At 47.7% G+C, this 15319-nt stretch overlaps 2 protein-coding genes across 3 annotated transcripts in view; one reads left to right on the forward strand and one right to left on the reverse strand.

Moving 5' to 3' along the window:
* The window catches only part of LOC146341054 (uncharacterized), a 104187-nt gene extending 88943 nt beyond the window's left edge, over positions 1-15244 (reverse strand). For both annotated transcript variants that reach the window (XR_014783818.1, XM_084804652.1), the window contains exon 1: positions 15164-15244. Coding sequence is in view for 1 of the 2 variants with exons in the window: in XM_084804652.1 (XP_084660778.1) it covers positions 15164-15184 (21 nt within the window). In the remaining variant the exon portion in view is untranslated. The remainder of the gene's footprint in view (positions 1-15163) is intronic.
* LOC146341056 (trafficking kinesin-binding protein 1-like) overlaps positions 1-15319 on the forward strand; it is a 43359-nt gene that overhangs the window by 1360 nt on the left and 26680 nt on the right. The window contains exons 2-3 of the mRNA XM_084804653.1: positions 6642-6718; positions 7039-7155. Coding sequence (XP_084660779.1) covers positions 6642-6718; positions 7039-7155 — 194 coding nt within the window. The remainder of the gene's footprint in view (positions 1-6641; positions 6719-7038; positions 7156-15319) is intronic.

Here is a 15319-nt window from a genome sequence, read left to right on the forward strand (position 1 = left end):
AAAGAGAGAGAGAGAGAGAGAGAAAGAAAGAGAAAGGATTCATTTCTATTTATTGGCAGTGCCTAGAGAGGAAGGGACCAAGGCCTGACAGTTTAGGCCAGTTTTTCCCAGCCTGGCACTCTCCAGATGTGTTGGACTACACCTCCCATCATCTTGAGACAGCATGACTATTGACTGGGGTGATGGGAGTTGTAGTCCAGCACATCTGGACACGTAACTGCTTCCATCAAAAAAACTTGGGGATGAGGTGATGCCGGGTGATGGAGAAACTCCGACTGTGATGTTTATTCATACATGCAGTGTCATGGCTTGATGACATTTTAGTCACTGAATGCTGAGCACACTCATGTGAACTTGCCTCTTGATTATTGAACTTTTAATGAACTGGGGAATGTCCTTTTTGATCCACAGGAATGTTCTGTAATAAGGTAGACTTCCTAATAATTATGTGGTCCCTAGGCAGGAAGGACAGCCTTGCAAATAACTCTGAAAAGTTACTAGTCCATAATCTTTTTGTTACTAATCTGCTTGCCCAAGGTTAATCAATGGTGGCCTAAAAGAGAGAACCAAATTGGGTTAAGCTTCATTGCTTGCCTGGGAATCAGTTTTTGCTTGCCACAGGTGAGAGGCGAGCGGCTGTGTAGTCGTCTTGGGGTAGTTTGTCTGAAGGTACTTCATTGTTTGGTAGGTATTCCAATGTTCTTTAACAGCCAGGAGAGGGAGCCCACACAGATAGACCAAACTACCCCAGCTGTCTATATCATTCTTAGGGTTTTTTAGTTGGATTCTTTATTTTAATTTGGTTGTATATATAGCTGTAAAACTGGTTGCTCTGCTTTTTTATCAGCGGCTTTGGCCATCCCTATAGAAGAGCAGAATACACATTTACAAAAAACAGCATGCATTTAATTAAAAACAAACAAAAACATACTGGGGTAGTTTAAAACTTCATTTTCGTGGGATCAGCCAATGAGCTCACACCTGTAGCATCTGTATTATCCACCAGTCTAATCAATTCGGTTCCCTGTTCCCTGTTTTCCTCCTCTTCCTTCAAGCTTTTGTGTCTGAGTAGGATGCCTAGGGTGCAATCCTATGCATGTTTAAACAGAAAAAAGCCCTACAATTCACAGCAATCCCCAGCCAGCCATACTGGACTTTTTTCTGTCTAAACATGCATAGGGTTGCACCCTTAATGACTTATACTTGAGGTTGACTGTCTGGCTGCAAAAGGGGTCAGGGATTCTATATACCCTTCTCCCCAGCTGTTTACTTTCCAATAGCTGCCCCTTGTTTCATTTACAGTGATCAAGCGCTTACATTTAGGACTAAAGAAGGTTATCTTCCTTCTGAGATATCTGTGGACTCTTGCACTGAAAGACGGGAAGATTGGTGAAATGGAAACAATTTTAGGGTAGACTCTGTAGCTGTGTTTTGCTTCACGCTTTAGGATCTAATTTAATGCCATTTTATATGGCGGTGGGGCAGTAATTTCCCTCCAGGTTGCTAACCCTGGATTTGATTTGGAGATTTTTGGTTTGCTTTGCATTCCTTGGGGCTATTGAATGTGGTCTGGCTTCCTTGAAATAAGTAGTGTTACCTGGTGCTGTAGTATGGATTATTTGGTGTGAACCTGGCGGTGGGGTGGGGTGGGGTGGGGTGGGGTGGGGTGGGGTGGGGTGGGGCGGGGCGGGGCGGGGCAGGGCAGGGCAGGGCAGGGCAGGGCAGGGCAGGGCAGGGCAGGGTGAGACTGATGTGTAGGGGATTCTTCATTGAGAGACCAGACTTGGACTTGTCCATCTGGTAGTCCCTTAAGCTCCATGGCTGTGTACAAGCTGTGTTCCTGCCATGGCTGCAAGGATTTCATTGTCCAACTCACTTGAATTCAGGCCTTGATGAAGTGTTTAAAAACAATGTATGTGAAACAATACGTGTGAAAGCTCCAGTTCTGGTACTGAAAACAAGTTCCTGGTCTGATCATGTGTCTGGAGGTAACTTGTTCCTTAGTTGAGTGTCTCCCTTTCTGAGCCCCTGTTTTGCCCTTCAGGGTTAGTGAAAAATCAAAGTAGATTGCACAAGCCTGAAGTCTGCCCGCCCCTCACAATTGCTCCAAATTCTGTATTTGTTTGTGATGAAGCCACTTTTTCTTTTTGGTGCTGCAAAGTGGGATCATGTGATCTATGGCTTTTGTGTATTGCCAACATGTTTATCCTTGAGCATCAGGACTCTCTCTCATTCTCTCTCTCTCTCCTTCGCCATGCCCCTGCAAATAGTCCAGAAAGCGTGCCTTGTAATGCCAATATTGTGGAAAGCCATCTTAGGGGGACTTGTTGTCAAAAGCCATAAAACCTTAAGAGTTTAAGAAGGGTATAACATTTTAGAAGTAATTGCAAGTAAATCATGAAAATTGCCCGATACGTTTAGTGAATCACACACCATATGGCAAGAACTATCACCAGGAATGATTTGAAATGGGCCCTCTCCGGTGGCTGTGATGTGTAAACTAGCTTCTCCAATGGGCTTTATAAGGATGGAGGGTGGTGGTGGTGGTGGTGGTGGAATATATTGATAACATGTTCCTAAAGGCTTTTATTTTGGAATTTCCACTGACTTCAATGGTGTTGCATATGCGTTATTGGTAGTAATCTTTAGCTTTGGCTATTGTGAGATATAGAAATATAACAAATTAATACATAAAATCCTCACACCACCCCTATAAGGCAGGCTGGAATTACTGACCTGCTTTGAAACAGAGGCTGTCTGCTGTGTATTGAGGGGAGCAGCCTCTGTTCCCCTGCATCTCTCCAGACCCCAAAACTGAATGTGTTAACCCTGTCTGAACCCTACAAGGTTGATCTTCCACACCTCATTGTCTTCTGAGTTTGTGGAGCACAGGCAAAGGGGGTGGTAGGAGGGCTGTCCATGGGACGGAGGCTATGCACAGAAGAGCTGGGTAAATGGAGCTTGTGCGGCTGGGTTGTCCTCTGTCGGAATTCACACTAATTATTTCCAATTATGGTTCGGTTGGATGATGAGATGCCAGAGGGGTCCCCTGTGGAGTGAGAGGGGTGGGTAGGCATGCCGACTGCAGGACCACCATGGTGTCCTCCCACAGTGCAGACGTGCCAGTCGGCACACAGCCTGGAAAGGGGGATGGGATTAGCTAGCTTGTTGAAATGGCAATTGGGTGGAAAAGGACGGGATGTTCTCTTGGCCTCCAGGAACAGCGGCCATAGCCGCTTTGGTGTGGCCTGACTCCCTTGCATAACATCCGCCTCTGAGCATAATGGGATTTGATGTCGTTTCTGATAGTCTCTTGCTAACCTACTTCTTGCACATCACACAGTAGCGTCTGGGAGTAGATAGATTTAGCTCAGCACCGCAGGGCAATAAAGAACATTTGCTAATCCTGCAACATGCCCTGGCCTCCATCATCAGGGAGGGGGTGATAAACAGGCAAGCAGAAGACCTGATTTGGAGTCATAGCTCTGAATGAAACCCAGGCGTCCTGGTTCCCGGGTGTCCCCTTGCAGAAACATATCTCTACTTCCCAGTGGTGGCTGGTAGCTCCAGTGTCAGTGGGGTGTGAAGCACCTTGAATAGCTCCTTTAGAATTTTGACTGGTTCTGACTGAAACTTGGAGTGGGTTCACCACTCCACTGACATTGCAGTCACCAGCCTCCACTGCTACTTCCTCTGTTTCATCTGGAAATTGAACAGGAGTTTCAGAGCATTAGCAGTGCGAAATTCCGGAACAGTCACAGGGGCAAAAGGCCAAGCCCACACAGGGTTCAAGGCCAAAGCTCTTTCTGATCTGAGGTCTCATTTTGGCCCAGCGGAATTTGGAGTATTGTTTTTTCTCTCTCCCCTGCATACTATGCTTGAACAAAATGAAAAATTAGAGACAAGTATTTACAGCCTTCTCCCCTGGGAGAAAGGCTGTCACTCTGAGGTACAGCACACACTCTGCATTCAGGAGGACCCTGGGTTCAATTCCTGGCAGCTTCAGGTAGAGCTAGGAACGACCCCTGCTTGAAATCGTGGCAGTCAATGCAGTTCTGTGCTAGCTAGGCCAGCCTTGAAGGCTTTTGTACCATTACTCCTAATCTACCTACAGCAACATGTGTGACCTTGAGCGGTGTCTTTTTTTCTTTTTTAAAATGTTTTATGAACGGCAGAGCAAGCTGGGATTTCAACTTGCTATGTCCTAAAAATTTTGGAAAATGGGTTGAGCCAGGACTTGGGGAGTTGTGATACTGGTGCTTGATAAAACCTTCAGGAGTCCCATCCAGCACACCAGAATTCATCAGGGCAATATTTATTTTTCTTCTCTTTGACAAGCATATAAAAGAGCTGGCTGAATTGTTCCTGCACCTCATTAGATGGCATTGTTTTCCCCTGTAAAGAAAGATCCTGAGGCAAGTGGATTCTCAGTTAAGGAGCCTTGGGCACAAGGAATGGCGGGGGGGAGAAAGGGAGGCAGGGTTGATTGGAACTGACAGCTGCCCTTGGAGACGGGCTAAACAGGGCAAGATTGACTGCAGGAAGCAGCTTGTTTGGGCACCAGAAATGTCTCTCTCAATCCCATTTCGGCTTGGCTGTGTATTTCCATTTCCTCTTTTCCGGTCTGAGACGAGCTGCTTTTCCTTCGACTGATGTGTGTCTGCATCCAGAATGAAGCGTTGTTTATCCCTGCCAGGAACCAAATTTAGTGAATTTAATTTACGCCTTCAGCTTGGCTCAGAAGCTAGAGCGGAACGTTTTCACACATGATACTAAAAGCACCTTTAAACCTTTTCAGTGTGTGTTGTTTGTGAGTATTTGTTAATGTGGGATATGGGAGTGCAAAAGAGAGCAACGTTTGAATTGAATTAGCATTCTGTCCTGCGTAGCTGACATTGTAAAATTCTGTTTTTCACCAACCGAGGAACCTGTCTGGTTCACCCAGGATGGAGACAGTTTTGAGTTAACAGCTGGATTTTATATTTTCAAAAATGGAGGGTCTCCAGTTGTCTGCTCCTTTCTTCCCAGTGGTCCTAGAGGGCACTGAAACCTGAAACCATCACATCACCTTGGCAGAGCCCAACTTGGATGTCTGGCACCTTAAGTGAGCCAACATATAGTACTGCAGAACAGACAAGATAATTATTATTTGCCCCACTTTTCCAGGCAAGAAAGCCTCCCAAAGCAGTTCACAAACGTTTAAAGCCCAAACAATAGTTTAAGTTTAATTAACATCAGACAAAATAAGATCAGTAGCAGTGGCTAACAACCAGCATGCATAAGAAATTAATGAAAAGCTGAGTGAAACAGAGAAGTTTTAAAGGTCCACATAAAGGCAGATACAGATGAGGTCACTGTCATATATACTTCTCTAGAGAGAAAATTCCACATATGAGGGGCCACCACTAAAAAGACCCTCTCTCTGGTATCTGCCAGTCTGGTGGACCTTAGCGCTCCTGAGGCTGATCTCAGGACTTGGGCAGGTTCATAGAATCGTAGAATTGTAGGGTTGGAAGGGGCCTACAAGACCATCGTGTCCAACCCCCTGCTCAGTGCAGGAATCCAAGTCAGAGCATCCCTGACAGATGGCTGTCCAGCCTCATCTTGAATGCCTCCAGTGTGGGAGAGCCCACACCTCCTTAGGTCATTGGTTCCATTGTCATATTGCTCTAACGGTCAGGACATTTTTCGTGATGTTTAGATGGAATCTGGCTTCCTGTAACATGAGACCATTATTCCATGTCCTGCACTCTGGGACGATCGAGAAGAGGTCCTGGCCTTCCTTTCTGTGACAGCCTTTCAAGTCCTTGAAGAGCGCTACCCTATCTCCTCTCCATCTTCTCTTCTCAAGGCTAAACAGGCCCAGTTCTCTCAGTCTCTCCTCACAGGGCTTTGTTTCCAGTCCCCTGATCATCTTAGTTGCCCTCCTCTGAACCCTCTCCAGCTTGTCTGCATCCCTCTTAAAGTGTGGTGCCCAGAACTGGACACAGTACTCCAGATGAGGCCTAACCAGTGCAGATGGTCCCCAAACATTCAAAGCTTTAAAGGTTAAAAACCTAGCGCTTTAAATTGAGCTTGGAACCAAACAGGTAGCTAATGCAACTGGCACTGTAGTGATATAATATGATCAGGATGCTTGGCTCTCACAAACATTATCAGTCAATAATGCGGCATCAGTTAATTGCTCAATAAATGTCTTTATGCTGAACTTGGGGGAGTTTTTTTTCTCTAGCACCCTTGGAATAAATTAAAGATATATTCTACACAAGCACGGAAAAGCTACTGAATTTATTATTGGCTGCAGAATTCAACAGTCAGAAGAACTCCGCTTGCGTGCGCCTGTGTTTTAAAATCAGCAAGCGTCTAGCCCTCATGGCTAGAAATATATGATTTTCAATTGTGTGCTGAGATCTGTCACCTGTGTGTGCTCTGCAGAATTTCCATAGCCTCTTCCCAGACATTAGAATAAATTATACTAGGAGAACGCCTGCAGATGTGTTTAATAAGCATAGTTTATTCAGACCACAGAGTTAATATTTTCTTTGTGTAGGAATTTGGTTACTTTTGGTTTGACTCTTTTTGGTGCAGGGTATACTACCTTGTGCAACACATAAGTGTCATTCTCTCCCTCTTTCCCGTAGTGCTTTGCTCCGAACGGGTTGGCAGGATCACCAAGACGTACCATGACATAGATGCAGTCACCAGCTTGCTGGAAGAGGTATCCTCCCATTGCTGCTATTTGCAATTGGTTGCGTTCAAGCACTGTGCCAAATACTGTACAAGGAGTAGTGGAAGTGATGGCAGTTCCTGGTTTCCAGGCAATCAATCCTTCGGGCTGTTGGCGGCCAGGAAAGATTCCTTGGGGAGGGTCTCGGTTTGGAGCAGGTGTGGGCAGGAAAGGGGATAAACGGCTGGTGGGTGTTGCAGAATCAAGAGCAAGTTTGGGCAGACGGTGGGGGAGTGGGGCAAGTAGGAGGTGTGAGGGGAAGGGATCAAGTTGGCCTCATTATTGCTCCTGTGTTTTCCCCTTCCCGGCAGAAGGAGCACGACCTGGAGTTAGCGGCCCGCATTGGGCAATCGTTGCTGAAGCAGAACCGGAGTCTGTCAGAACGCAACGAACTCTTGGAAGAACAACTTGAACTGGCAAAGGAGGAGGTGAGCTATGTCTTAGGGGAGAAACTAAAGAGGGTTTTGTTGGACACTGGGAAGAATTTTCTGGCAGTGTTGAGTGGTTGACTCCCGGAACGGGGCCAGGTTAGAGACATTGGAAGTCTTTTTAGGAGACGTTGGACGAACATTTCACTGGGTTATTTTAGGGTGGCTCACTTGTGAGATGAGAGGAGTAGCTGGATGATCTTTTAAGGTTACTTAGAGCCTCTCTGATGTAGTTGTTTCCATTTCAATCCCAGAGCTTCTCCAAGGAGCTCAGGGCAGTCTGCAAGGCTCTCTGTGCCTCCACACCTCCAATTTCATCCCCGCAATAACCCTGTGAGGTAGGTTAGTCGCAGAGGGTGACTGGCCTAAGTTCACCCAGCAAGCTTCATGGCTGAGTGAGGATTTGAACATGGGTCTCCCTCCATACCCCTTGTCTGACGTTCTGTGTACTGCACCAAACCACTTCTAAGGTTATCCAACTACTGGGGGCGAAGTATGGGCTTTTCTCTACTTGCGGCTGTTAAACCATGGAATCTGCTTTTGCTTTCCTCGCTGAATTGAGATCCAAGGAGATCCAATACTTACACATTATTTTGCCATCAGAAATAATACCCCATTTCCCCTGCTTTAAAAAAAACTCTCGCAGAAAGTGCTGTTTATAAACAGAAACAAAACGGGAGGGTCACAAAGTCATCTAAAGAACCCTGAGAGTAGAGAACAATGAGCAGACAACAAATGCCTCATGTAGAAAAGCTCAAAGTCTCTCTGTGTATGTCATACAAAGGTGCCTTTGCTATTCCTACCACTAGTAAAAAGGTGGCCTTCATCACTCACGTGGTCACTTTTCAATTCATTGTTTTCTTACTCCCCTCTCTGGCAAAAACTTGATAATATCTGTTAGATAAAAAGTTCTTGCTTTTGGTTTAGAAGAAAAGGATGCCAGGCAGGCAGCAGTGGATCCAACACTATTTTTTTGAACGTTTTGCAAAACGGGTGCAGAGCAGTCTGGACCCCGAGACACGTGTGCAAAAGCCTTTTATACCATATCACTTCTATTGTTCTTGCCAGTAACCAATGAAACAGTCAGTACATCAGCTTACCAAGTCAATAGCCAATAAACAGTCAGTATCAGCTTACCAAGCCATTAGTCATGAGCGCGTCAGTATGGTTCCCTTTTTGCTCCGCCTACATTTTTCCCGCCACTCGGGTTCTTACGTGACTGAGGCGCCAACCGGTTATGGAGTCTCTTTTTCTAACAATTCCCTCCTTTAAGTCTTTACTCACGTCTTAAAGCATTTTAAAGCGGAGTCTCTTTATTGGTACAATAAAGCAAGAGCATCTGTTTTGACAGAGCGGTTTCAATTAATCGCTGGGATTAGCCTCTGACGCAGGGGATAATGCAACAACTAAGTAATACTGAAACTCTTACCATCACTACAAGTGAGATAAGGATTGAGGCCACTAGGTGCTTCTATTTTTCAAACCATCTCTCTAACCAGGCGGTCACGGGGCTGTTAATTTCTGAATTCTCAGCTAACTCCTCGGATAAGGCGGTGAGGCCCCGCAAGGCCCTTGTTACTGTGCCGTCTGGAGCAGTGTTGTTAGGGATGAAGGTGCAACATCGCCCACCTAGCATAACACATACCCCTCCTTTTTCTGCTAACATCATATCAAGAACACGCCGATTTTCCCAGGCCATTTGGCTAGTGGCATCTAGTTGCTCAGCCAATCCCTTTACAGCATCACGGGTATAGTTTATTGAGAGTCTGGCACTCCTCTTCTCCCCACGCATCAGGGTGTTGGAACAAGCGGATCACACAGATGAGGAGGGAAGGAGTGTCTCACCCCAGAGGAAAAGGCATCACTCTCGCTACCGATCTTCCTGCGGCACAAACAAAACAGTCAGACTTTTTTAAGGACTTGGCGGTATACTTTACCCATTCTAACCACACATTATCAGTCTCTTTTGTTATTGGGATCCCTAGTCTGGCTTTCCAGGGACGCTTTTCCACCTCAGGAATTTGCACCAAAGGTGGTTTGGGAGACGCAGGTGGTCGAGGGTCTCTTTTGACGGGGATTAGTTTACCTTCTTTTTCTTTTGCCTTCCGTATTAGCTGATTGACGGTTTGGTGAGCCCGCGATGGGCTCCACTCACCTAACCCCCATTGAGGAATAGTCCTCACACTCCCTGGTTCTGGTAGCTCCCCTCTGCGGAGGCAAACTGTGCTACCTACTGGTAGAGTGCATCTCTTTTCACCAGTGTAAAGTGGCTTAATCAATTGTACTTCATAAACGCCTATCCCATTACAAGTGGTGGATTTCTTGGACTTACAGTACTCCGCTCCCAAAGAGGACCTATAGAATGCCTCTCCCCAGTGCCCATTTTCTTGGCAACAGTTCCTTGTTGCCCCGGCTGTTATGCAGGAGAGCAACATCAGGATCCATAGCCACTTCATTTTAACAATAGTGGTTGTGTTATCAAGCCCGATTGAGTCGGATCCTGGCCTTTCTTAGGTGCTGAGATTTATAAGCAAGAGGCGATTGTGGCTCCTGGATGGCTTCTTCGCCTGTGTCCCTGGCAGCTTCTGGTGGGGTGCCAGGGAGCAGAGGACCGTTGCCCGTGTCCTCCTGTTCTCTCCGGGTGACAGGAGGAGGCAGGGGTCGTCTAAATGGCTCCAATCGACTGCAATGTGTCTATTTGCTAGAACCTACAAGTTTTATACATGAATGGCTGGTTGGTCCCACTAGGTAGGGCCCTTCCCACCCTTCCTTTAAAGCTTCTTTATTTTACTTTTTCAGCAATACTTCATCTCCCGGTTGGAAGAGATGGATGGGGGCATCCAGTGGCAATCTCTGGAACGGGACAGAGTAGGCTCGTAGCTGTGAAAGAACAGACTGTAGAGAAGTCAACTGGCCCCTTAACATTTGATCTCCCATCTCCCATTTGACCTCCTCCCTCTTTCTGCAGTGTACCCGAGGCGGGAATCCAAACATTAGCTCAGAGGGGGACAGCTTTATGTCTTTTCTTGGCATTTTTCGAAACTTTGTCAGGGCTATTGACAGAGCCTCAACCCAAGTGAGCCTTACCCCTTGCTGGAACTTGGTTAGAGTCTCCTTGAGACTCTGATTGGTTCTTTCAACCTGCCCACTCGCCTGGGGTCTCCAGGGGCAGTGTAAGTGCCACTCTACCCCCAGGGCTCGTGCCAACCTTTGCGTAACAGCTGAGGTGAAATGTGAGCCCTGGTCGGATTCTATAACTTCAGGCAAGGAGAACCAGGGCACCACCTCCTGTAACAACTTAGCAACTACAGTTTTTGCTTGACAGTTTCTGCATGGGAACGCTTCTACCCACCCCGTCATTTGACACACTATTACAAGCAAATACCTGTAACCCCTACACGGTGGCATTTCAGCAAAATCAATCTGTACCCTCTGGAAGGGATAGTACGCCCATGGTCGCCCTCCTTTTGGTGGAGGGGGTGCCCTGGGGGAGTTAGTTTTCTGGCAGACCTCGCAGGTTGCGGCTAGTCGATGGGCGCGTACAGTTAGGCCAGGAGAGACAAATAGCCTCTTGCAATAGTCCATCATGGCTGATGCCCCAGGGTGTCTAAGAGAATGATGCACTTGTTCTAGGGTAGCTCCCTGCAGGGTCTGCGGGAGAAGCAGCCTTCCATCCGTCATCTGGATCCATTCATCGTCGCGGGGACTCACTTTGTGTTCTTGTGCCATTTGCAACTCAGAGGGGGAGTATGTGAGGCGCTCTTCCCTTCTGGGTAAGACAAGGAATGTCCCTTGGATTCCTTCCTTGGCTGCTCTCTTTGCGGCCTCATCTGCCCTTTGATTTCCCCGCTTCCACTTTTCTTCTCTCTCCCTTCCATGGGCTCGGACGTGGATAACAGCTACTTGCAAGGGTAGTTGGAGGGCATCTAGAAGGTCCACTATTAAGCCGCCATTGGCTACCGGGGATCCATTTGCTGTAAGGAATCCCCTCTCCTTCTACAGTTGCCTGTGAGCATGCACAACGGCAAAGGCGTTTTTGCTGTCGGTGTACTCGCTTCCCTTTGCCTGCCTGCAGGGCTCTTGTTAAGGCTACCAACTTAGCGGATTGGGCGGAGAAATGAGGAGGCAGTCGTTTTTCGTGTACACTCTCGTCTTGGGTAACGACAGCCGCTCCTGTGTAACGCTTTCCATCTAACATGTAACTAGACCCGTCTGCAAACAGATTTTCGGCTCCCTCTATTGGTTCATCTTCAAGATCTGGCCGGCCTTTGGTGTCTAGGTCTAGTACTTCGAGGCAATCATGATCTGGGAGCCCCGGTCTACTTGTGCCCTGTATTGTCAGCAGCAGTGTGGCGATATCGACTTGGATTTGGTATGGCCAGGGCAGGTGGCGACACAAGGGCAGCTTTGAGACTGAGGAAAGACTTATTTATTTCTTTTTAGTCCATTTTCATTTATTTAATTTATCTTTTTGCAGCGCCTCATATAGCGGTCGCGCCGTCTCCCCATCCATGTAGACAAGAGGGTGGGCAGCTGGCTGGGGTTGAGGCAATGGAGATCCACCCAGGAGGAGATTTTACACCTCACAGAGTTGCGTCAGGGCAGGGCCCCTAGAGGTCTTCATCACCAATGCCCTCAAAGGCGTAGTTGCCATGGAAGTTGTTGGCCCCAATGTCAGCAGAAGAGCTGGAATGGCTGACGGAGCCCAGTTTGCTTGAGACCTTTGCAATAGACTCCCTGCTTCCATCAGGAGAATCCAAAAGAGGGGGAGCCTTTACTGCTTGCTGGCTGCTTAGTCAATAAGTCCCTTCTTAACAATGCCACCGGACTGGAGGGGGTACAGACAAACTCGTGTTTTAGGTGTGTTTTCCTAACCTTGGTGAGAAAGGGATAAGAAAGGGGCACTTGGGTTGCCCTTCCCTCAACCCCCATTATGGTGGTAGATCCCCCACTTCCCGTTGGTGGCCTGCTAAGGGGGAGGATGGACAAGGCGGCCCCTGTATCTACAAGGGCATCATAGGAGCGGCCCCCAACTTTAATTTTGACCATGGGGTCCCCTCTTGCCTCGGAGACGGCCAAGACGGGGCCGGGCCCCTGTCTGTCCTAATCTCTTGTTCATACAATACTCTTTGATCTTCCCCTCTACTTTCTTTCTCTTTCTGTTTTAGGGCTTCACAGTCTCGCTTCCAGTGTCCAATCTTTTTACAGAAGGCACTGATCTTTTCCTAAGGGAGGCCCTTTTCTGTTCCCCTTTCCACCCTTCTTAACCCCTCCTTGCTCTGGCCTGAGAACTACAGCGAGGAGTTTTGCTTGCCTCTTGTCTTTCATAAACTTTCTGAACTACCTCTAGTAAAACACTTAGGTCAGCCGCCAATCCTTTCTCAACCTTCTGCAACTTCTTTCTGATGTCTTGGCAACTATTTCCCACGAACTGAGTCGTGAGAATCCTTAAATTATTTGGGTCATTCAAGTCAACATCAGTATACTTGGCGAAGGCTTCCCTTAGCCTTCAGAGGAACACGGCAGGAGGCTCGTTTTTGTCTTGTTTTAAAGTCAGAACTTTTTGCAAATTGGGGGCCCTCCGCGCGGCTTGTCTCATGCCTGCTAAAATGAGCTGAAAATACGGCATGCGCTGCCTTTGTGCAGCGGTGGCTAGTCTCCGAAAATACGCTGCCTTTGTGCAGCGGTGGCTAGTCTCCGATCAGGCTGTCTTAAAGGCAACACCGCTGCTATCTCATCTTCGGTCGCAAGGGGGAGCTCCTCCCTAAGCTTGGCGTGCGCGCCAGCAAGCATAGTCGGTTTCTGACTAAGGAAGCAAGTGTTTAACAACATCTGTGTGTCGTCCCAGGTAGGATTGTGTGTGAGCCTCACATTTTCTCTTAAGGACAACAATGGACCGGGGTCCTCCTCAAAGGGAGGATTGAACTGTTTCCAATTGTACAGATCAGACGTCGTAAAGGGGACATAAACAAACGTCGTCCCCTGAGGGTGTTGGGCGGTAGGATCGGGGACCTCTCTAATAGGGAAGGTCAATTTCACTGGTGGCTGAGGGTCCTTTCGTAAATTGTAATTAGGCCCTCCTTTGGTTTCCCCCTCTTTATCAGGCGCCTTTTCCTGGGTTCGAGGCCCCCAAGCACCCTTCATCTCTTTAAAATCTTTCTCGAGGGTGTCCAAACGATCTTGGAGAGTGTCCTCGAACTCAGTCATAGACCCAATCTCGGGAATTTTTAACGGTTGCAACTCTTGGGCAGGCTCCCTTGGGGGAAATGGAGGCTGGGGCGGGCGTGGTCCCCTCCCGACAGCCGTCCCGTAGGGAGGAGGAAGCAACGGATCCTCAGGGGCCATAGCTACCACCCTAGGTGTTACCTTCCTCGTCAATTTTTTTCTCAGTTATCACAGGGAGGGCCAAGGACATACATTTAACTACCCATGGGGCGGGCCTGCCGCCGAGGGGTACGCAAGTTGCCCATGAATCAATATAGGGGAACTGATCCCAACTTCCCCTCTGTGTTACTATTATACGCCCAGCAGATACCAGGGTTGGGTCAAAAGACCCCTCGGGTGGCCATTTGTGTTCTAATACCGGCCATTCCCGGGCGCAAAGAAGGACAAGTCGATCCTTCGTCATTTTAGTTCCATAATCTTGCTTAAAATGTAACTAGTTGCGCAAACAACACTCTAAAGGCGTATGGGACTCTCCTGTAGGCCTGGATTGGGACCCGTCCATGATGGTGGGGATTTCAACCAACAATTCTCACGCTTCGCCCTCCTCTGACCCAGCCCGTCACCAGGGTAGGGAAATGCAGATCGGGGCTCCTCACTCGCTTCGCCCGTAGGCGTCTCACACAATCACAAACGTACCACCGTCCCGCGTGTATCCCCTAAAGTAAGCTGTTTCACTTACCCCAAGGCCTCCTCTGTCCCACCTGCAGCCGCGTCCAGCTGCCTATTGATCCACTGCCGGTGCCAAAAAGGAGTGATCACGTCTCCCTCTCTCTCTGGCGTTGGTCCCCAAGCGCCTTTGCCGTCACCGTCATGAGGAGAAGGCAGTGTAAAACAACCGCCTGTGGCCACTCCTCCTCCGCGGCCCCTCTGCTCAGCGCGAAGGGGACGCGCCCCAAAGCAGGATCCGAGTCACGGCACCAAATTGTTAGATAAAAAGTTCTTGCTTTCGGTTTAGAAGAAAAGGATGCCAGGCAGGCAGCAGTGGATCCAACACTATTTTATTGAACGTTTTGCAAAACGGGTGCAGAGCAGTCTGGACCCCGAGACACGTGTGCAAAAGCCTTTTATACCATATCACTTCTATTGTTCTTGCCAGTAACCAATGAAACAGTCAGTACATCAGCTTACCAAGTCAATAGCCAATAAACAGTCAGTATCAGCTTACCAAGCCATTAGTCATGAGCGCGTCAGTATGGTTCCCTTTTTGCTCTGCCTACATTTTTCCCGCCACTCGGGTTCTTACGTGACTGAGGCACCAACCGGTTATGGAGTCTCTTTTTCTAACATATCCACCTCATACTAAAGGCCAAACTAGACCTCGTGGTTGGCAGACCAATTTGTTTAAAAATTAAACTCTGGTCTGCCGCAATCACATACAAAGCATGCGGTGGGGAGAGAGAAGGTGTCCAATGTTTAGAGTAAGCCTCCTGCTTATCTCCCTATAGGTTTTCTTTCTCCCGACTCCTTATTTTTCACATTGAAATGAAAGCACTGCCCCATGTCAAGGGTTCCCCTTGTGACCTGGACTCCCTGAGCAACTCCTTAAGGATCTCTTGCCTCCTTAAGAGTCCCACCTTCCTTCTTTTAAACTTCCTCTTCTTGGTAACGTGGGGTTTAGGCTGTAGACGTAGGGGGATTGATACACTAGACACAGGGTTTAACCACAACAGTTTACTGATAAATTAAAGCAAGCAATCACAACTAAAGGTATTTGCACAATAGAGCTGAGTGAGACAAAAGGCCTTAAAATAAAATAAAAGTTGCAAAAAACAAGTTCCTTTACCCTTGCTTTCCTTAGACTCATCTAGGCTGCTTCTTCCTGATCCTACTTCACGCTCTGGCTGTGTCTCTCTTTCTATACCCTCCTCCCCCAAAACTGGAAGTACTGTTTCAAATCTGAAGAAATGAAAATTAACTAGAGAAATGAAACTGAAATTTA

Source organism: Heloderma suspectum, chromosome 6 (genome assembly GCF_057233095.1).
Source record: "Heloderma suspectum isolate Gila_16-S chromosome 6, 16-S_ref, whole genome shotgun sequence".
In the NCBI taxonomy this organism is placed as follows: Eukaryota; Metazoa; Chordata; class Lepidosauria; order Squamata; family Helodermatidae; genus Heloderma; species Heloderma suspectum.